The sequence below is a fragment of the Salvelinus fontinalis genome, chromosome 9, assembly GCF_029448725.1.
Source record: "Salvelinus fontinalis isolate EN_2023a chromosome 9, ASM2944872v1, whole genome shotgun sequence".
NCBI classification, from domain to species: domain Eukaryota; kingdom Metazoa; phylum Chordata; class Actinopteri; order Salmoniformes; family Salmonidae; genus Salvelinus; species Salvelinus fontinalis.
Window position 1 is genome coordinate 20901328 of NC_074673.1, and position 23171 is coordinate 20924498.

Below are 23171 nucleotides of genomic sequence, written 5' to 3' on the forward strand. Positions count from 1 at the left end.
GTGTAGTTGTGACCTGTGTGTGTGTAGTTGTGACCTATGTGTGTGGGTGTAGTTGAGTCCTGTGTGTGTAATTGTGACCTGTGTGTGTATGTGTGTAGTTGAGGCCTCTGTGTGTGTGTGTGTGTGTGTATGTAGTTGTGACCTGTGTGTGTATGTAGTTGTGACCTGTGTGTGTATGTAGTTGTGGCCTGTGTGCGTGTAGTTGAGTCCTGTGTGTGTGTAGGTGAGTCCTGTGTGTGTGTATTTGAGTCCTGTGTGTGTGTGTGTGTGTGTGTGTATGTGTGTGTGTGTGTGTGTAGTTGTGACCTTTGTGTGTGTGTGTGTGTGGGTGAAGTTGTGACCTGTGTGTGTGTGTGTAGTTGAGTCATGTGTGTGTTTCTGTGTTTCTGTGTGTGTAGCTGTGACCTGTGTGTGTGTGATCCTCACCCGTATACTATAGTTGTAGCCTCCCTTCAGCCCGTCGATGACTGCGGTCAGAGTGCGGTTCTTATTTTTGACCACATTGAGGTGGTTAATGGTCATCTCTAGCTGGCCCTGGCGGTAGACAAGCACTGTGTAGGAACTTATGTTCCCATTGGGTTCATCAGGGGGGGCAAAGGTCACAAACACACGGGTCACTTCCTCCGGAATCACCTGCAGGGTCACGTTCTTAGGAGGATCCCTGGGCTCTGGAGGGAGAAGGGGAGAAGGATGGACGGAGGAGAGAGAGAGAGATGAACTACTTCCCAGTTGAATAAAGTAGCTACTGTATTACTGGATCTGTGTGTTCCTCACCTTCCTCCATTGTTCTGATGACAGTGGGCTCAGTGGCCTGTCCGTCCCGCCGTGCGTTCTCCAGTGTTCCAGTGAAGGCGGTCACGGTCACAGAGTAGCGAGTGAACGCAGTCAGGTTTGACACAACTACAATCCTTAGCTCCTCTGGACCGCGTACTACAGACTGGTTTAACCCCTCGCTATCCAGCTGAACAACGACACAACATATAGTAGTGTTAGGTTCTTATTTTTCAGAGTAAATAACTCACGGACACTAGAGAAGCTTAACCAAGTTTAATTCTTCCCAAAGGGTCGACACAACTTTATTCAGACAGCAAAACATTTCTCACCATCACAAGTATGTATACCCCACTTGGGACAATCCTTCTCTCCAATCCTTACATCTTATGGTTTCACAGGAAATGGATAACAAGATAATAAACCCTTATTACTCCCTTCAGGGGATCTGACCTGACCTCCTGACCTCAACCCCTCCTTAGCTTAATCCAGAGATGTCCTTCCCCTCCCCTATAGCAATCCTGTGATCTCCTCTCATCCACCCAGCACATTCCACAGCCACTCTGTCTTTCTACAGATCTCACTCCTTTATATACTATGCATCTGATCTATCATGTCTTTAATATCTCAATGTTCAAAGTTTAGAATCCAACAGTAGCAAGAAACATTTTCATGTTATTATTTGTGTGTGTGTTGTGTACTCACAGAGAGGACGTCTATGAGGTAGGAGGTGGGGCCGGTGATCACATCTGGGAGTTGCCATTGGATACGGAGGCTGTTGGAGGACATGGTCACTGACAGGTCACTGGGAGGGGCATCAGGGTCTGAGAGGAGAGACAGGTTTAAATATACACATACTGCCTGGGTGTGTGGGTACATCTGTTGTATGTATGTATGCATGTGGGTACTTACTCCCAGCCAGTGTGTGTGTGTATCTCCAGGGTGTGTGTTCTCCTGGCCCAGCATTCGTAAGGGCTGTGATTCTGAAGCGGTAGAGGCGGTACTTGGCCAGAGACTGTAGAGTGATGCTCCTGTTGCCCTCACCACCATCAGAACCATTCACTGACACCAACACCTGACCAGGAACATCATGAACATGATGTTAAGTTCAATGTTAGGATTTCATTTTGTGTCATACAGCCTATTCATGTAGACATAGTGTATGTACGACACAGCAACACAGATATCCAGGTAAACATACATCCTGATTGACGCAGCCTGGAGCCAGGGCAACGGTCGGCTCTGGCAGGGGTGTGGCCTCAGCTAGGGGTGTGTCAGACTGGCAGTCGGGTGACAGCAGCTGCACGGTGATGCGGTACTCAGTGAGCATGCCGGGAGCAGAGAGGGGAGGAGCCCATTGGAGCATCACACTGGTGGCTGTGGCCTCTGACACACTCAGGAAGCGAGGGACACCAGGAACTGCAGGGGGATATAAAGGTGGGTTGAGGTGGTACAGTTCATCTGGTCTCCTGGTGAAATCTGTGTGTGTGTGTGTCTATGTACCTGACTCGGGGTGTGTGTAGGCAGTACAGTTGATCTGGTCTCCTGGGCCGGCAGAGTTGACAGCCGTCACGGTGAGTGTGAATTCTGCATCCGGCGCTAGCCCGCTGACCGTGTAATGGTTTGTGTAAGCCTGGTGTATGTATGCCTGTGAGCGTGTGTTCACCTGGACCTGGTAGTACAGGATGACTCCATTGGGGTTGGCTGGAGGCTCCCAGTGTAGAAACACAGAGTCCCAGCCCAGACCAGAGCAGGACAGGTTACCCACCACCTCCGACACTGGAACCAGGAGACACAGGGTTAACACAAGGGTTATTAACCACTTTCACATGCATATGGCACTTGATTTCTAGTTCCACAACCTCACATACCCACGCACACACGAACCTGATTCATTGGTTGTGAAGGACACAGGAGTGCTGTACTGGTCTCCATGACCCACTCTGGTGTAGCTAAATACACTGATCTCATAGGAGCTGTGAGGCCGGATCCCACTCAGCTGTCCTTCTGTCCACGGACCTGTAGAGTTCTGACAGAGAGGAGGAGGAAGAGAGAGAAAAATCAGGAAATCTTATAGACAGAACATAGCAAAGTTACAGGACTCCAGTTTGACATATTGAATGTGTCTTTCTTTGTGAGTGAGTGAGTGAGTGAGTGAGTGAGTGAGTGAGTGAGTGAGTGAGTGAGTGTGAGTGTGTGAGTGAGTGTGTGAGTGTGTGAGTGTGTTTGTGTTTGTGTGTGTGTGTGTGTGTGTGCAGTACCTGGTAAGTGAGTGTGTTTGTGTTGTTCTCCAGGATCCTGAAGCCGTAGTGTGTGACCACACCGTTGGGTTCCAGAGAGGGTTCCCAGGTCAGCCACACAGAGAAGGCTGTGTGGTTATAGAGAGACAAGTTCCGGGGAGGAGACATCGGACCTGGTGGAACACAATGTTAGAGTACATTACTGGCCTTCGTCTGTGTTCAGCGGCAGCAGTTGGAGGGGTTATGGTAGGTTAGAGGTTAATAGGGGATAAAGGTGAGAGGTTAAAGTTGACCTGCTTCGTCTGTGTGCAGCATCAGTAGAAGCAGGGGTCCGGAGCCCTTGCGGGTGGCTGCGGTGATGGAGAGGTTGTAGGCAGTGTAGGGCAGCAGCTGTGTGAGTGTGAGGGTGGTGTTGGGGGTGTGTGTGGTGTTGGAGCCTCCAGGGCCGAACAGGGTGAGGGAATACTCGGTTATCTCTCCGTTGGTCTCCAGGGGGCGCTGCCACACCACAGACACTGAGGAGGACGACAGGTTCCTACTGGACACCAGCACTGGAGCTGAACTGGGGACTGGAGGGAGAGAGTGAGTTAATAGTATGTGTGTGTATGAGTTTAAAATATGCGTGTGCATTTTATGTGTGTGTGTGTGAGAGTATGTAAGAAGACTCACTGTCATCATCGGTCCTTACGTGCAGCAGGCTGGTGTGGTTGTGGGCGGGGCCGGCACTGGTTGCCGGGGTAACAGTGAAGACGTAGGGATAGTACTTCCTGAGTTTGGTAAACAGGAAGACGTTGTCATTGGTTATCTTGGTGATGGTATTGTTGACAGCGGGGGGTCCACGGGGGTTGCTGTTAGGGTTAGGGGTGTTCAGGGGTTTAGGGGTAAGGGGGTGTCCAGCCTCCTGCAGGGTGAGCAGGTAGAAGGGGCGTCCGTTGGGTTCCATAGGGGGGTCCCAGCTTACTATGATGGCCGTAGAACTGAAGATCTGAGCACTGAGGTTGTGAACCGGATCACTGGGCACTGTGAGGGGAGACGAGGAGTTAGTATGACTGACTGAACTACTATGCATCATTTATATCACTGAATACTAGGACTGCGTACGAAATGATGGGTCAAGATGCGTTACATAGCAAACAGGGTGTCATGGCTAAAACACTTCAAGCTACATTATGTTGATGGATGATGTATATACATGTAATACATCTCCACCCAAATCAACAATATTATTAAGAAATCAAACACTTGAGCCACCCCAGGGAGAGAGAGACACACACAAAACAGCACTTAATCGTCATCAGGATCATCACCCCATGATCAACAGGGAGAACCTCAGTGTGAAAAGAAAACAAACATTTGACCAGAGAAACTTTGTTTCAGAAAAGTTAAATCGAGAAACTTTGTTTTGAAAAACTTCAAGTAGAGAAAGTTTGAAGAAAGACACTTTGAACAGCAGATACTCATCCTGGCTACACCCTCTTCTGGTGTCTATCCTCTAAGCTCCGGTCACTGAGTCTGACCATATTGAGAGAGCAAACTGAGCATGTGCACACCTCGGGAAACAGGGATGGAGAGAACAAGAGAAGTGGAGATGGAGGAAAGAAGGAGGGAGGGGAGACCTCAGTGAAGGCAGATTGAGAGTCTGGTAATGTGGATGGATGGGTGGAGGAGAGAGGGCGGTGTGTGGGTGTCTGAGCCCAGGGCAGTGAGCCCTGCTGGGCTTGGCAGGGCAGGACAGGCAGGGTGGGCTGGAGGTCCGGTGGCTGGAGCACAGAGGCAGAGACACATAGTCAGTATCAGAGACATCATCAGACAGAAACAGGAGTCAGGTACTATTATACGTCAGATGAACGCTGCAGTCTGTCTACGCCATTTTTCCCAAAATCACATAAAAACAAAGAGATCAAAACATGAACAATACCTGACTAGCTAGCTATGTTTTCTAATCCAGATGAATAATATCAGACGTTTTATCTGTATTATCTATTTGACATGGACATTGCTACTTCTTCTTATAATCCAGATTCTGCCATTCAACAGTGATTCATCTGCACCTGAAGCTACAGACAACATTAACAGATGACTGATCACTTCTCAACACTATCAACTACTAACACTGAGAGAATAATGACCTACTGACAAAACTATACAGGATGTTTATGTTGATAGCGTTGAAGGATTGATGCCAAGATGTGTTTACTACTGTAGCATTGCTCTGTTTGGACAACAAGATATGATCAGATGTCCAAGATGTTAAAGACTAAACCTCCACCAGGTTCAGTAAAAGGAGACACAAACTGGTTTTCTGAGGTGCGGAGGCCTCGGAGGGACAAAAAGGGCCAGTTTGTCAGACTGACAGCGTTACCTCCATTCACTAGCCAGCTGAAAGTTACACTTCAATCTCAGAGTTTTTCCGTGATTTTATTAAGTTCAAAAAGAGGTGGGAAAAAACAGTGCAGACTCTCTCTGTGTGTGTGTGTGTGTGTGTGTGTGTGTGTGTGTGTGTGTGTGTGTGTGTGTGTGTGTGTGTGTGTGTGTGTGTATGACTGACCGTCCTCTGGAGTGAGTAGGTTTAAGGGATCAGTATGGACCCCCCCATCCCCCTGCAGGGTGCTGGCGGTCAGCCAGAGGCTGTAGTTCTGTCCTCCTCTTAGGCCAGACAGATGGTAGGACAGGTCCTCCCCCGGAGAGACAGGGTCCAGCTCTGACACTGGGATATGCTAGGGGAGAGGGAAGAGAGAGACAATGCCCTTAAAGTAGAAAATAACAAAGTGTACAATGTGCGTGTGTGTGTTACTCACCTGCTTTATAACAGCTTTATTGTCTGTGTAGTATACACTGTAGTGTTGTATAACTCACCTGTTCTGTGACAGTGGTATTGTCTGAGTAGTACAGAGTGTAGTGCAGGAGTATTCCATTTGGCTGAGTGGGAGGTTGCCAGAGCATGGTCACCGAGGAAGAGGTCAGGTTCACTAACGACACATTCTGGGGAGGGTCAGACGGCACTGTGGAAGAGAATTGCAAGAGTTTATGTTCAATAAAAATGAACTGAAGGCCTGGAGCATTGCTCAGTTTGGACTACAAGATTGTCAAAAGTTAAGGAACTAACTCTCTCTGTCTGTCTGTGTCTGTGTCTGTGTGTGTACACCTGCGTCAATAGTACTGAAGCTGATGTATATAAGGACTCCCCCGTCCCCCAGGCGTGTCCAGCTGGAGATAGACGCATTGTAGCGACTCTCTGAGTCAACACTGATAACCACAGCTGTATCTGTCACGTTCTGCCACACCTCAGACGACTCATTCCTTAGAGAAGGAAGGAGGATGAAGAAGAGAGAGACCATGTTGGAGCAAGCTGTAACTGCTCCTTCAATCAGAATGCCTCATCCCTCAACATTGTTTTCAACATCACATCAGCAGTAGGATTCAAACTATTGATCAATAATGAAATAAAAAACTCACCAGACTCTGACTATGTAGTAGAGGATCTCAGAGTTGGCCTCTTTCGGTGGTTCCCATGACAATTGTACCTCGTAGTCTGAAAATATCCTGGCTAGTAGAAACTGAGGGGGAGTGTCTGGGTCTGAAACAAACTTACCATTGATTAGAACCAAAACACAGACACACTGAAAACCACGCCACCTTGGGGAAATGGACTGGAAGGCAACTCCTGTGATGTCAGAGTGTCAGGAGAACCTGAAACCGAGAGAGGAAGTGACCTCACAGTAGTGAGATGAGAAGAAGAGGTAATGATGAACCTTCTGTGGTCCAGAGTCTCCGGTCACGTTAACAACATGATCCACAATGCAGCCACCTGAAACATAATGACCCTAACCATGGTCCCCCTCCCCCCTCTTACCCCAGATCCCTCCCTCTGTTGGGGTGATGTTTAGGGGTTTACTGTGGTTCTGTGTGTGTGTGTGTGTGTGTGTGTGTGTGTGTGTGTGTGTGTGTGTGTGTGTGTGTGTGTGTGTGTGTGTGTGTGTGTGCATGTTTGAGAGGCTCTCACCGTCCTCCAAAGTGGTGATGTTGAGAGGGTCACTGCTGTGGTTTCCGGAGCCAATACGTGTGTGTGCCTTCACCACCAGAGTGTATTGCGCAAACTTCCTCAGGTGTGTGATCTGGGCGTGGTTGATGGGTGTGGTCAGGTTGAGGAAGTGGGAGGAGTTTCGCAGCTCAAGGCTGTAAATCAAATCAAAGTCCATTTAAAGTGCATTTAGTCATCACGAGACAGTTCAAATCTAGAAGCCATGCAGAGATGTACCTGTAGTGTGTGATAACTCCGTTGGGCACCAGGGGGTGCTCCCACATCACGTTCACCTCATTGGAACTGACAGACACGTAGGACAGGCCGTAGGAAGGACTACCCGGGACTAGAGAGGAAACACACACACTTCAACATGAGGCGTTAGTGTGTGCATGTGTCTAGTGTGTGTGTGTGTGTGTGTGTAGACTCACCGTCCTCCCCAGACAGCATAGTGAGTGTGTCTGAGGTGTGGTTCCCATGTCCGATGCGTGTGTATGCTCTGACAGAGACATTATAGTATGAAAACGGCCTTAGCCCTGTCAGAGTCACTCTGGGAACAGAGCTGTTCAACACTGCCACATACGATTGGTTCTCGTACAGGACCTCATACTGTTGGATCACCCCATTGGCTCTCTCCGGGGGCGACCAAGAGAGGGTGGTGGTGGAGGGAGAAGTGTCTACCACTGTTAACCCTACAGGAGGGGAGTCAGGTTCTGAGAGAGAGATAGAGAGGGGTAAGACTGGACTTTCTATCATTAAACCCACACAATGACAGAGGTGTGTGTGTGTGTGTGTGTGTGTGTGTGTGTGTGTGTGTGTGTGTGTGTGTGTGTGTGTGTGTGTGTGTGTGTGTGTGTGTGTGTGTGTGTGTGTGTGTGTGTGTGTGTGTGTGTGTGTGTGTGTGTGTGTGTGTGTGTGTGTGTGTGTGATATGTACCATCCTCGGGTGTGACAGCGAAAATATCGTCTAGGTCAGACAGAGAGCCCTCTCCTACAGCAGTAGATGCAGCCACTCGCAGTTTATAACCTGTATACTTCTCCAGCCCTGAAACACACAGCAAGCAGTTTATAACCTGTATACTTCTCCAGCCCTGAAACACACAGCAAGCAGTTTATAACCTGTATACTTCTCCAGCCCTGAAACACACAGCAAGCAGTTTATAACCTGTATACTTCTCCAGCCCTGAAACACACAGCAAGCAGTTTATAACCTGTATACTTCTCCAGCCCTGAAACACACAGCAAGCAGTTTATAACCTGTATACTTCTCCAGCCCTGAAACACACAGCAAGCAGTTTATAACCTGTATACTTATCCAGCCCTGAAACACACAGCAAGCAGTTTATAACCTGTATACTTCTCCAGCCCTGAAACACACAGCAAGCAGTTTATAACCTGTATACTACCCCAGCCCTGAAACACACAGCAAGCAGTTTATAACCTGTATACTTCTCCAGCCCTGAAACACACAGCAAGCAGTTTATAACCTGTATACTTCTCCAGCCCTGAAACACACAGCAAGCAGTTTATAACCTGTATACTTCTCCAGCCCTGAAACACACAGCAAGCAGTTTATAACCTGTATACTTCTCCAGCCCTGAAACACACAGCAAGCAGTTTATAACCTGTATACTTATCCAGCCCTGAAACACACAGCAAGCAGTTTATAACCTGTATACTTATCCAGCCCTGAAACACACAGCAAGCAGTTTATAACCTGTATACTTATCCAGCCCTGAAACACACAGCAAGCAGCCTAATACCAATACATCTTTACAGGCTTGAACCAGACTTGGACCATGTGTGTATACGTGTACATACAGTATGTGTTTGTTTGTGTGTGTGTTACCTGTGAGCAGTATGCTGGTGTTGTGTGTAATTCTCTGCAGGGCTCGGTTGCTGTGTAGGTTGAGTCCGTAGAGAGTGTATTGTGTGATTCGTCCATTGGGGTTGAGGGGCGGAGTCCAGCTGACCAGGATAGAGGTGGAGCTAACATTCTGATAGGACACTCCCACCACTGAGCTAGGAACTACAATAACAACAACGCACAACAATAAACAAACAATGACATTATTACAAAACTATGTATATATATATCTGTGTGTACCCTGTTCGCGAGTCTTCTCAGTGACGAGTGTTGCAGGTCCCTCTCCAATAGCAGTAGCCGCGGTAACAGTGAAGGTGTAGTCAGTGAAGGGACTGAGACCAGAGACTAGGTAAGACAGCTCCTTAGCCTGCATGTCTATGACCTTGTCCCTCACATACACTCCTGGAACACACACACACACACACACATACATGGTGTAAAGGACAGCCTGTAGAGCAGTGGTAACACACCTCATTCATCAACTAGTCTTAAATGTTAAAAGAGGTTAGAAGAGGTTAAAAGGCAGGTTGGCATTTATTGTCATGACTCGTGTACTGGAGGCAGCTCTGCAGAGTGGCCACTAGTTCTGTCCTTGAGCTGTTCTTATCTATTAATGTTCTGTATTATGTCATGTTTCATGTTTTGTGTGGACCCCAGGAAGAGTAGCTGCTGCTATTGCAACAGCTAATGGTGATCCTAATAAAATACCAAATAAAACCTGATTTTAAACTTAACAACACTGCTAACCCTAATGCCTAAACCTAACCTTAAATTAAGACCAAAAGCACATTTTTGTTTTCATGAATTTACACAATATAGCCAATTTTGACATTGCAGTTGGCCCATCTAGTGGATATGAGTTCTGCCTCCAGGGCAAGATTCATGATAATAAACGTCAACTTGCGGTTAAAAGGTTAAAGGTTAGTGGTGAGTGCAGTACTTCCTGGGGTGCTGGAGGCAGCAGCCCTGGTGAAGAGGTATGTCAGGAGTGTCTGGAGGTGTCCAGTGGCTGCAGGTGCAGAGCGGGTGGAGAGGTGGGGCTTGCCAGAGGTGAGCTGGCCAGGCTGTGGGTGGGCAGTGAGCCAGGGGAGGGGTGTGGCCGGGGGTGAGGTGGTTAGGGAGAGGGAAGAGGTCCCTGAAGTCACATGGTCAAAGGTCAGAGGGGTGGAGTCTGGAAAGTCAGAGGTCTGGCCAGTCCCAGGGGCCATACTGGCCAGACTGGAGCCCTCAGTGACTGACGGGTTAGTGTTGATCTTGTGCTCAAGGTTAGTGTTAGGGCTGGTTGGAGCGCTGTGTGTGCGGCTGATTGCAGTCCTGGTCATGCCGGTGATGAGCGTGTGGTCGGAGAGGGTGACCGTGAACGCAGGCGGGGAGGTGGTCAGGCTGTCAGCTGATCTCTTACGCCGGAGAGAGTGGTCAGGGATAACTGCAGCGAACGTTCCATCACCAAGGAGATCAGTGTAATTTAGATCCTAAAGATAAGATGAAAACATCAGAGACACACACACACACAGCCAGTAATCCAGACAGATAGAGTGGTACCTGTGTTCCAGTGAGGGTGATGTCCTGCAGCAGTATGTTGTCAGAAAGAACCAGGAGTCTGTACTGTGTGATCAGACCGTTAGGCTGGGCAGGACTTCTCCAACTCACACGCACCGACACAGAGTCTACTGCTACTGCCTGCAGAGCCTGCACTGCACTGGGAGCTACACACACACACACACACACACACACACACACACACACACACACACACACACACACACACACACACACACACACACACACACACACACACACACACACACACACACACACACACACACACACACACAGACACAGACAGTATTATCAAATCAAATTAACGGTATCAGACAGACCGTATCAGACGGACAGTATCAGACAGACAGTATCAGACAGTATTAGACAGACAGTATCAGACAGGCAGTATCAGACAGTATTAGACAGACAGTATCAGACAGTATTAGACAGACAGTATCAGACAGACTATATTAGACAGACGGTATCAGACAGTATTCGACAGACAGTATCAGACAGTATTAGACAGACAGTATCAGACAGTATTAGACAGACAGTATCAGACAGGCAGTATCAGACAGTATTAGACAGACAGTATCAGACAGACTATATTAGACAGACGGTATCAGACAGTATTCGACAGACAGTATCAGACAGTATTAGACAGACAGTATCAGACAGTATTAGACAGACAGTATCAGACAGACAGTATCAGACAGTATTAGACAGACAGTATCCGACAGACAGTATCAGACAGACAGTATCAGACAGACAGTATCAGACAGACAGTATCCGACAGACAGTATCAGACAGACAGTATCAGACAGACAGTATCAGACAGTATCAGACAGACAGTATCCGACAGACAGTATCAGACAGACAGTATCAGACAGACAGTATCCGACAGACAGTATCAGACAGTATCAGACAGACAGTATCAGACAGACAGTATTAGACAGACAGTATCAGACAGACAGTATCAGACAGACAGTATCAGACAGACAGTATCAGACAGTATCAGACAGACAGTATCCGACAGACAGTATCCGACAGACAGTATCAGACAGACAGTATCCGACAGACAGTATCAGACAGACAGTATCAGACAGACAGTATCAGACAGACAGTATTAGACAGACAGTATTAGACAGACAGTATCAGACAGACAGTATCAGACAGACAGTATCCGACAGACAGTATCAGACAGACAGTATCCGACAGACAGTATCCGACAGACAGTATCAGACAGACAGTATCAGACAGACAGTATCAGACAGACAGTATCCGACAGACAGTATCAGACAGACAGTATCAGACAGACAGTATCAGACAGACAGTATCCGACAGACATTATCAGACAGACAGTATCAGACAGACAGTATCAGACAGACAGTATCAGACAGACAGTATCCGACAGACAGTATCCGACAGACAGTATCAGACAGACAGTATCAGACAGACAGTATCAGACAGACAGTATCAGACAGACAGTATCCGACAGACAGTATCCGACAGACAGTATCAGACAGACAGTATCAGATAGACATTATCAGACAGACAGTATCAGACAGACAGTATCAGACAGACAGTATCCGACAGACAGTATCCGACAGACAGTATCCGACAGACAGTATCAGACAGACAGTATCAGACAGACAGTATCCGACAGACAGTATCAGACAGACAGTATCAGACAGACAGTATCAGACAGACAGTATCCGACAGACAGTATCCGACAGACAGTATCAGACAGACAGTATCAGACAGACAGTATCAGACAGACAGTATCCGACAGACAGTATCAGACAGACAGTATCAGACAGACAGTATCAGACAGACAGTATCAGACAGACATTATCAGACAGACAGTATCAGACAGACATTATCAGACAGACAGTATTAGACAGACAGTATCAGACAGACAGTATCAGACAGACAGTATCAGACAGACAGTATCAGACAGACATTATCAGACAGACAGTATTAGACAGACATTATCAGACAGACAGTATTAGACAGACAGTATCAGACAGACAGTATTAGACAGACAGTATCCGACAGACATTATCAGACAGACAGTATCCGACAGACAGTATCAGACAGACAGTATTAGACAGACAGTATCCGACAGACAGTATCCGACAGACAGTATCAGACAGACAGTATCCGACAGACAGTATCAGACAGACATTATCAGACAGACAGTATTAGACAGACAGTATCAGACAGACAGTATTAGACAGACAGTATCAGACAGACAGTATCCGACAGACAGTATTAGTGTTAGAGGGCCGAATGTTTAGATGTTTTAGGTCGGAAAATACTCCTGCACTCACCACACTGACCAATAGGGAGAGGAAGGGCACCACACTGCTAGAGCACATCACTCAAGACACATGTTTTTGTGTGTGTTCTTACCCTCAGCAGGTGTCAGTACAGCAGTAAAAGCCTCAGGCCCCAGCAGGCCAGCAGACTTGGCCCGCACCGCCACTCTGTAGCGTGTGTAGGGTGTCAGACCAGAGTACACAAATCTCAGGTCCCCTGTGCTGTTCTCATAGATAAACCCTGAGAAACACATGCACATGCACACGCACACACAAATACCGTTCCTGTCAGATCTGCGACCTTCAGTGTTTTTACTTCAGTAAGTATTTTAAATGTAGTGATGTACTGTATGTGTATGTGTGTGTTTACCTGTGGGGCCGTAGAGATAGATAACATAGCTGAAACGTCCGGTAACGATGGTTGGAGGTTCCCAGGAGACAGAGACTGACTTAGACGTCATGTTCCATACCAACAGGTTGTGGGGAGGGTCCTCTGGGGCTGCATCACACACATACATATCCACATGGTGAGAGATGAAGAGATAGGAACAGATAGAGATAGATGGAGAGATAAGAACAGATAGAGATAGATGGAGAGATATGAACAGAGAGAGAGATGGAGAGATAGAAACAGATAGAGAGAGATGGAGAGATAGGAACATATAGTGAGAGAGATGGAGAGATAGGAACAGAGAGAGAGATGGAGAGATAGGAACAGAGAGAGAGATGGAGAGATAGGAACAGATAGAGAGAGATGGAGAGATAGGAACAGAGAGAGAGATGGAGAGATAGGAACAGATAGAGAGAGATGGAGAGATAGGAACAGATAGAGAGAGATGGAGAGATAGAAACAGATAGAGAGAGATGGAGAGATAGGAACAGAGAGAGATGGAGAGATAGGAACAGATAGAGAGAGATGGAGAGATAGGAACAGATAGAGAGAGATGGAGAGATAGGAACAGATAGAGAGAGAGATGGAGAGATAGGAACAGATAGAGAGAGATGGAGAGATAGGAACAGATAGAGATTGGTGGAGAGATAGGAACAGATAGAGAGAGATGGAGAGATAGGAACAGATAGAGAGAGATGGAGAGATAGGAACAGATGGAGAGAAATTGAGAGATAGGAACATATAGAGAGAGATGGAAAGATAGGAACAGATAGAGAGAAATTGAGAGATAGGAACAGATAGAGAGAGATGGAGAGATAGGAACAGATAGAGAGAGATGGAGAGATAGAAACAGGTAGAGATTGGTGGAGAGATAGGAACAGATAGAGAGAGATATATAGACAGAGATATCCCACTGGCAAAAACTGGTTGAATCAAAGTTGTTTCCACATAATTTCAACCCCCAAAATCTGTGCGATGACATTGAATCAAACGCATTGGATTCGCAAAAAGTCAACAACGTAAGGGCATTTTTCACCTAAATCCACTGACATGATCATTTTTTTGTTGATTTCACATTGAATTCACAATAGCTGACAACACAACCAAATGTAAATGAAAATTAGACGTTGAACTGACGTCTGTGCCCAGTGGGATGTAGATGGAGACAGGTGGAGTGTGTGGGTGTGTACCTGACTCAGGCATGCGGACCATGGTGGAGGCGACCTGTCCCTCTCCGTCGGAGGTGAAAGCAGACACTTCGAAGACGTATGCTGTGTAAGGTCGCAGCTGGTCCACCCCTACGGATATTGGTACAGCCCAGGTGGCGGCGGGCGGGACGGCTGACAGGGTGACGGGAGGAGAGGACGCTGTCAGAGCTGTCACCTCTGACGGACTGGGGGTCCCACGAGACAGGATGTCTGCTGCATCCTGCACACACACATACACAAACACACATTTAAGTACACGAAAGACAGAGAGAGAGAGAGAGAGAGGGAGTGAGTGAGTGAGTGAGTGAGAGAAAGAGAGGGAGAAAGAGAGGGAGAAAAACTGGGGGCCTGTATCACTGTTCTGGTTGTACAACAATATATTTTCTGAACGTTTAAAAACCAGTTGAAAAATCGAATCTCATCTAGATAGTCTTCTGTTAACGATGTGGTCAGAGTATCTGTGTAGAGAGAGAGAAAGAAGCAGACAAACAGAGAGAGAGAAAGAAAGAGAAAGAGAGAAAGACATACGTTGCAGTGTGGTAGCGCTCCGGTCATGATGTCCTCAGCATCCAGCTCCAGCATGCGGACGGTCTGACCGGTACGAGCGTGTTTGGCTTTGACCGCAAACTTGGTGATCAGACCGTTGATGCGGAGTGGCAGGAGCCAAGTGACCACTACAAACGTGTGGTTCTCAGCAAACGCTGTCAGGTTAGTCACCAGGCCTGGGGCTGACAAAGGGTTACAGTTGTCTGTTTGTGTAAGTGTGTGTGTGTGTGTGTGTTTGTATGTTATTTGTGGATACCTACGAGCCTCAGCAGTTTTGATGTACAGAGACTTGCTATAGGGTCCAATACCAGCAGAGTTTTCTGCTGCAACCTGGACAGAGAGCGAGAGAGCGCGAGAGAGAGAGAGAGCGAGAGAGAGAGTATTAATCATCATTACTAATTCAGGATTAAGTCGTCAGATCTCCACCATGTTAATCTCTACCAGTGGTCAGGGATGTTTATTGATGCAACAGTCACACAACACCAGGCAGGCAGATATACACACTGACTACAGGGACATCCATAGCACCACTGCTAGCTTGTCTTTGAAGCTACGCAAGGTTGGGCCTCTCTGGATTGGAGGTCAGATGATGCTGGTTGATGATGATGATGCAAGATGGGGTCACTATTTCCTCTAGTCTTAAGGAGACCCCAGCTTCACGGTGACAGTAAGGGCACTACCCTGTAGAGAGTGCCATCCTTCAGATGTGAGGTTAAAGTGAAGTTCGAACTCTATCTGAAAACTATTAACCATAATCACACACAGCATATTGGCAGAATAGTCTGTGGAAAAAGAACAGCATGGCTGATCCATATATATTTTACATTATAAATAATTTAATCACAATTAATTATTTAACCAGATCAAGAGAATAGTTTCCCCGCCGGAGGCATCTTCCCAGAACACACACACACACGCATGGATGGATGCACACAAAGGAAAAGACAGATATGGTTAAAACACACATTCTACCATATGCTTACGTTACATTTCTATTGAATGATGTAAGTGGGATTGATGGGAGAGGCTATATGGACACGCCTGGTGCACTAATTGACGACGTGAAGGACGAATTGGGAAAAATGGAATCAGTCAGAATGACCAGGAGCGGTATGTTGATTTCGTGTGTGTCAAAAGTGCAAAAGGAGAAGGCTCTGTGGCTCTACAAGATATCGACATATGACGTGGAAAGCTTTGATTTTCAGAGTAGGGCACCGGTTAAAGGTGTCATCGCTGGTGTCTTGTTGGATATAAAGGCTGTGTGGTTTATGGATAACATGCCAGGAGTGGTAGACGCATATAGCTTGACTTGAATGATAGGCGTAAAGAAGGAGTAAAGTCTATCAGTTTTACTGTCGTTTGATGAAGTGATTCTCCCGATTTATGTAAAACTTGGGTATTTGAGATATGCGGTGAGACCGTATGTACAGAAGCCGCTGCAGTGTTACAGCTTGTTGCTGTAATCTAAGAAGCTAGATATCATTGTGAAGGCGGTAAATAGATTTCTGGATCTCCAGGACTTTACAGCCAAAATGTTACGGGGAGTACTGAATGGCGAGGTTCCCCCCTCCCAGGTTCCTGAATCTGTGTAGGGATCTGAAAAGACATTTAAATCTGACTGAAGGAGTAAAAAAAAATGTAATGATATATTATTTTTTAAATTCAGGGTAGTAGAGTGAGTTTTGGTTAGTGTTTTTGGTAATTAGTATGTATTTGGTTAATCCAAAACAGCTTTTTTTTTTTTTTTTTACTACCTCGTACAGCAGGTGGCAGCAATACACCTTATGAGCGTAGTCTGCCAATAAACCTTGAAGAAGAAGAAGAAGAAATTGATGACGTATCTCGCACAGATGAGCATTGATTGGAACACATCCTACAAAAAAGGTACTCTGAGTGCTGGGAACATGAACAAAATCTGAATACAAGTTTTGGGTGGATAGGCAATGGCATGGCGAGAGGGATGGGGTTGTTTGGGAGGGAGTTTAGCCCCTCTGTGGTTCGTCTTCCATATCCCACCTTGGTTGCTCCCTCCGACAGTGATAGACCTAGGGTTGCTTGAGAGGGTAAGAGATGTTGAGGAAGGAATAGATTCAGTTGTAAGTGAACACTTAAGAACACAATACTATGCATCCTTGAATATATTCACATATGGTCTAAGGAACATTAAACAGGGAGGACAGGTGCAGCTTTTAGTGTTCCTGAGTTTAAGGTTGCAGTGAAAAAAAGAGCAACAGATCATTTATCTGTTTACACAACGGAGTTGATGGCCATACTCCTGGCTGCAGAGTGGGTGGAGGAGGTGAGGCCAGACGGTAGTCATCTGCTCTGACTGCTGTACAGCACTGATAAGCTTAGATTCATTTTTGTCTCGGAGCAGGCAGGATTGTATGAGGGTTTGCAGTGCTTGTATAGGGTGAGACAGATGATCCTCGGTACCAGCTCATGTGGGAGTAGAGGGGAATGAGGAGGTGGATGTTATCGCCAAGCAGGCTCTTATACATCCTAACGTTGAGATGAAATTCAAATCAGTAAAGCAGAAGCCAAGGGGTTGATAAAAACAGTGATTTAAAACAAATGGCAAGAGTTGTGGGAAAGGGAAGACAGCTGTATAAGATCCAGAAAAAGGTGGGGGCAGGGAGGTCCTCAGGCTGAGAGAGAAGGGAGGAAAGTGTAATCACAAGGCTGAGACTGGGAAACACAAGGCTCAATAGTACATTGAAATTGGTGGGGAAACATCCGACTGGGAGGTGTGATCAGGGCCGGTCCTTGCCATTCTGCTGCCCTTGGCGAGACCAAAGATTGCTGGCTATGATTGGTTCAAATTTTGTACGGACCGGACCAAAAACCAATATCCGTGGATGTGGAGATCAAGGCCGGTCCGGACTGCACCAAAAAAAGACTTCCAAAAGGCACCGGCGTCAGGTCCGTGCTTATTGAGGCATAGCCTACAGTGTTGCCTGAAATGGAATTTTATGAATGAATGCACTGATCACGACAATGGGGTGAAACACCTGGACAGTTGTGATTGTACGTTCCATATTGTCCATTTTACTTTGACCTGTCTTGTTTTTAGAATATGTTGTTTGTTAACATGAAAGCACTATTTTGAATTGATTGGGAGCCATTTAGGTTAGGCTATTTGTTCGAAGAAACCTGCATGATGTACAAAGTGTCCGTCTCATTACATTGTCAGACATTTGATCTCCAACCTGTAGGCTACAGAAAAGGCCACATACAGAAAACATCACATACTCTTTCTACCATATGTTACATCTACTATATGATTTATGTTGATTTTTTTTTAGGGAACGTTGGTGGAGCACCGCAGCGATGCCTCTTTCCAACAGCACCCTGAAGAGGCACGCTGGGAATGGGCAAGCAAAATATTTTGTGCCCCTGCCCGTGACAAAGTGGGCACTGTTTATCACAGGGAGGCATCGGCACTCACCTAAAAAGCCAATATGCCAATGGTTGAGAGAAATTGTTTTGGGGTAGAATTATGTGAGGTTATATGTGTTGTTGGAGGTGCGTCTTGGTCAGTTTAGCTCAAAAAATGCTGCCCTTGTCAATCTGCACCAAAGGCGGCCCTCTAGTCCTGCCTAATAAATGGGCCGGCCGTGGATGTGATTATTGTCAGGAGGAGATGGAGACAGTGGAGCACATTTTATTTCAGTGCCAGAAATATAGGAGGGAAAGGGACTGATTTGTTATTAGATTTGAGGAGTTATGGGGTTGAAGAATCAAGATTAAGTGAACTGCTGGGAAAATCTGCAGGGGATGTAGTATTTAATCATGTATTTAATTTCCTTAGGGATGTCATGACGTTGCCTGCGTGGGTATAGCAAACCCCATCCCCCTCTCCCTGCCTCTCCCTTTCCACCACAACCCATGCGGTGATCACAGAGAGATGTCGTAAATTCCTGAGAATCTCCCCACCACAAACAGTATTAAGACAGAGGGTAAACTTTCAGGACAAAGGAATTCTCTTCCACCTCACAGAACTTGAGGTACGAACATATTTCATATTCCTGCACAAGTAGGAAAGATCGGTGGACAGTCCAGCTATGAACCGGTCCATTTGTCATCACGTGGGAAACTCATGAGAGACTGTGGGACCACATTACCATACCGCTGTTTATATAATAACCTCAGATATGAGGCTTACATCTGTTTGTTGTATAAAATGAATGAGTGAGTATGATACTGTTTGTATAATTGTGTAATATGATTTTGGACTGTTTAATTAAGAAAAATACAAATACCTTTTTGATTTGAACTAAATCCAAGGACCGCCCTGAGCCCAGTATGGGTCAGAGACCATGGGACCACCCCTCTCTGCTATCTGAATAAAAGCCAACTCCTAAGAAATTACCATTATGACCATGTTTCTCTCAATCACGAGAGGACAAAGGTTGCAGACCAGCTTACCTCGATAACGAGAGGGCCAAGGTTTGAGACCAGACTGCTGAATCTTTTAACCATCCCACGTGGTTAAAACTCTTATACGAATCATAACAAGTCTTTGATATTGACTTCTAGTCTGCAGCTAGGAATTCGGTATCATTGAACGCGAAGAAAGACAACCGCCGAAACATCCATTCTATAACGAATGTCACTCTGAACTCTCCACAATAACTCCGACAGAAGGAACTTCTCTCCAACGATCAAGACAACACACACACTGAACGTAACTATATATATATTGATTGCAATTGTTCCCGAATGAGTGAGCGTTCATGTGTAAGGATTAGCATGTCAATTGTTATAGTTATGGACTCTGTAGTGAATTATTAGTCGAACGCAACTTTCCCTTTGTCTAACAGCCGCCATGCCGGTTCAGCCCACTAGGGTATATTGCTTCCATCATTTCATGTAACTATTTTAAGTTTGTTTGTTTGTTTATGCATTTCTGTGAATTAATTAGTTAGTAATTAATAAATGATTTAAGACAATTGATGTATGGATGACTCATAGTGAAGACTGGGTTCGTGCAGATCAACGATTTACGACGTTTGGAATGAGACTGACGAGGTAGAGTAAATAAATCATTAATTAGAAGACTATTGATCAGATATGAAAATATTTGAAAGGTTATATTGGGAAATTATAACTTTGTAATCTAATAACTTTCCCTGGTGCCCTCGAATTCATAGTTAATTAGTTACGTTATTACTCAGGTGATAGCGTAAGCCCTAATTGCAGGAATATATGATAAACACTAGTAAGTCTTCAATTTAACGATAGCAAAGACACGACAGGGAGATGAAGATATTGGGTAGGATTTAGACTTTCCCTGTCTCTGGTCCACACTCCCATCCAGTTGGTGGCGGTAATGCACATTAAAGTTGGTTGCCAACCACCATAAAAAATCCACTGAAGAAGAAGAGCAGTAGTATTAGTAGTAGTAGTAGTAGTAGTAGCAGTAGTAGTAGTAGTAGCAGCAGCAGCAGTAGCAGTAGCAGCAGCAGTAGCAGCAGTAGCAGTAGCAGCAGCAGTAGCAGAAGCAGCAGTAGTAGCAGTAGCTGCAGTAGTAGCATCAGTAGCAGCAGCAATAGTAGCAGTAGTAGCAGCAGCAGCAGTAGCAGCAGCAGCACAAGCAGCAGCAGCAGCAGCAGCAGCAGCAGTAGCAGTAGTAGCAGTAGCTGTAGCAGTAGCAGCAGTAGCAGCAGCAATAGTAGCAGTAGCAGTAGCAGCAGTAGCAGTAGTAGCAGCAGTAGCAGCAGCAATAGTAGCAGTGGCAGCAGTAGCAGCAGCAGCAGCAGTAGCAGTAGTAGCAGCAGCAGCAGTAGCAGTAGTAGCAGCAGTAGCAGCAGCAGCAGTAGCAGTAGTAGCAGCAGCAGCAGTAGCAGCAGTAGCAGCAGCAGCAGTAGCAGCAGTAGCAGTAGTAGCAGTAGCAGTAGTAGCAGTAGTAACAGCAGCAGCAGTAGCAGCAGTAGCAATAGTAGCAGCAGCAGCAGCAGCAGTAGCAATAGTAGCAGTGGCAGCAGTAGTAGCAGCAGTAGGAGTAGTAGCAGCAGCAGCAGCAGCAGTAGCAATAGTAGCAGTGGCAGCAGTAGCAGCAGCGGCAGCAGTAGCAGCAGCAGCAGCAGTAGCAGTAGTAGCAGCAGCAGTAGTAGCAGCAGTAGCAGTAGCAGCAGCAGCAGCAGTAGCACAAGCAGCAGCAGCAGCGTCGAGTGGAGACAAAGAAAATGTGGGGGGAACGAACAAGAGGAAAAATGGCAGAAGCGGACGCTGATGTGAATTGTGAATCTATTGGCGTTAGAATCAAGGAGAATTGTAATATTGTCCAAAAAAATGGAAAACGAAGCAAAGTAGTGTACAGTGCTGAGAATGTCCCATCGTATCTTGTAGGAGTACGGTTTGTTAATGAGGAGCAGCTGATCGAATGACCAAACTAGTGGATAGAGTGCTGGGTAAAGTGAAGGCTGTTAGGATTACGAGAGGCGGGCTTGCTCAGATTCTTTGTACTTCTGAGGATCAGGAGGAACGTCTTTTGCGTCCCACCCGATTTGAGAAGTTTGACGTGTCGTCTGTGTCTCTTCAGAACAGGGCAATATCTGGTGTCTCGTGGGAAGTCGATGTTGAAGAGTCTATCTGTTCTTTCGTTTTTTGATTTGGAGTCTCTCCCTACTCAAGTGCAGTTGGGGTATACAGTGCATTCGGAAAGTATTCAGACCCCTTGACTTTTTCCACATTTTGTTACAGTACAGCCTTATTCTAAAATGTATGAAATTGTTTTTCCCCCAGTCAATCTACACACAATACCCCATAATGACAAAGCAAAAACAGGTTTAGAAAATGTAGCAAATTTTGAAAAAAAAACTGAAATATGACATTTAAATAAGTATTCAGACCCTTTACTCAGTACCTTGTTGAAACACCTTTTGCAGCGATTACAGCCTCGAGTCTTCTTCGGTATGATGCTACAAGCTTGGCACACCTGTATTTGAGTTTCTCCCATTCTTCTCTGCAGATCCTCTCAAGCTCTGTCAGGTTGGATGGGGAGCGTTGCTGCACAGCTATTTCAGGTCTTTCGAGATATTCGATCGGGTTCAAGTCCGGGCTCTTGATGGTCCACTCAAGGACATTCAGGGACTTTTTCCGAAGCCACTCCTGCGTTGTCTTGGCTGTGTGCTTAGTGTCGTTGTCCTGTTGGAAGGTGAACCTTCACCCCAGTCTGAGGTCCTGAGCATTCTGGAGCAGGTTTTCATCAAGGATCTCTCTGTACTTTGTTCCGTTCATCTTTCCCTTGATCCTGACTAGTCTCCCAGTCCCTGCTGCTGTAAAACATCCCCACAGCATGATGCTGCCACCACCATGCTGCCAGGGTGCCAGGTTTCCTACAGATGTGACACCTGGCATTCAGGCCAAATAATTCAATATTGGTTTCATCAGACCTGAGAATCTTGCTTCTCATGGTCTGAGTCCTTTTATGTTCCTTTTGGCAAACTCCAAGCGGGCTGTCATGTGCCTTTTACTGAGGTGTGGCTTCCGTCTGGCCACCCTACCATAAAGACCTGGTTGGTGGAGTGCTGCAGAGATGGTTGTCCTTCTAGAAGGTTCTCCCATCTCCACAGTGGAACTCTGGATCAGATTCTGAACTCTGAACTCTGGATGGGATTCTGAACTCTGAACTCTGGATCGGGTTCTTGGTCACCTCCCTGACCAAGGCCCTTCTCCCCTGATTGCTCAGTTTGGCCGGGCGACCAGCTCTATGAAGAGTCTTGGTGGTTCCAAACTTCTTCCATTTAAGAATGATGGAGGCCACTGTGTTCTTGGGGACTTTCAATGCTGCCGAAATGTGTTGGTACCCTTCCCCAGATCTGTGTCTCGGCACAATCCTGTCACAGAGCTTTACGGACAATTCCTTCGACCTCATGGCTTGGTTTTTGCTCTGACATGCACTGTCAACTGTGGGACCTTCTATAGACAGGTGTGTACCTTAACAAATCATGTCCAATCATTTGAATATACCACAGGTGGACTCCAATCAAGTTGTAGAAACATCTCAAGGATGATCAATGGAAACAGGATGCACCTGAGCTCCATTTCGAGTCTCATAGCAAAGGGTCTGAATACGTATGTAAATAAGGTATGTTTTTTAAAATTTGTAATAAATTAGCAAACATTTCTAAAAACCTGTTTACACTTTGTTATTATGGGGTATTATGTGTAGCTTGATTAGGACTTTTTTTTATTTAATTCATTTTAAAATAAGGCTGTAAAGGAACAAAATGTCAAGGGGTCTGAATACTTTCCGAATGG

General features: G+C 46.1%; 1 protein-coding gene across 1 annotated transcript in view; it reads right to left on the reverse strand.

Moving 5' to 3' along the window:
* Positions 1 to 23171, reverse strand: part of LOC129862249 (phosphatidylinositol phosphatase PTPRQ-like) — a 53142-nt gene that overhangs the window by 8268 nt on the left and 21703 nt on the right. The window contains exons 21-43 of the mRNA XM_055933723.1: positions 15167 to 15236; positions 14889 to 15088; positions 14343 to 14580; positions 13132 to 13260; positions 12856 to 13002; positions 10441 to 10604; positions 9839 to 10370; positions 9139 to 9300; positions 8881 to 9060; positions 7969 to 8076; positions 7464 to 7745; positions 7270 to 7378; positions 7015 to 7187; positions 3681 to 4031; positions 3305 to 3580; positions 3033 to 3184; positions 2659 to 2800; positions 2275 to 2550; positions 1973 to 2190; positions 1684 to 1846; positions 1477 to 1595; positions 775 to 961; positions 427 to 668 (exon numbers count right to left, since the gene is read on the reverse strand). Coding sequence (XP_055789698.1) covers positions 427 to 668; positions 775 to 961; positions 1477 to 1595; positions 1684 to 1846; positions 1973 to 2190; positions 2275 to 2550; positions 2659 to 2800; positions 3033 to 3184; positions 3305 to 3580; positions 3681 to 4031; positions 7015 to 7187; positions 7270 to 7378; positions 7464 to 7745; positions 7969 to 8076; positions 8881 to 9060; positions 9139 to 9300; positions 9839 to 10370; positions 10441 to 10604; positions 12856 to 13002; positions 13132 to 13260; positions 14343 to 14580; positions 14889 to 15088; positions 15167 to 15236 — 4620 coding nt within the window. The remainder of the gene's footprint in view (positions 1 to 426; positions 669 to 774; positions 962 to 1476; positions 1596 to 1683; positions 1847 to 1972; positions 2191 to 2274; positions 2551 to 2658; positions 2801 to 3032; positions 3185 to 3304; positions 3581 to 3680; positions 4032 to 7014; positions 7188 to 7269; positions 7379 to 7463; positions 7746 to 7968; positions 8077 to 8880; positions 9061 to 9138; positions 9301 to 9838; positions 10371 to 10440; positions 10605 to 12855; positions 13003 to 13131; positions 13261 to 14342; positions 14581 to 14888; positions 15089 to 15166; positions 15237 to 23171) is intronic.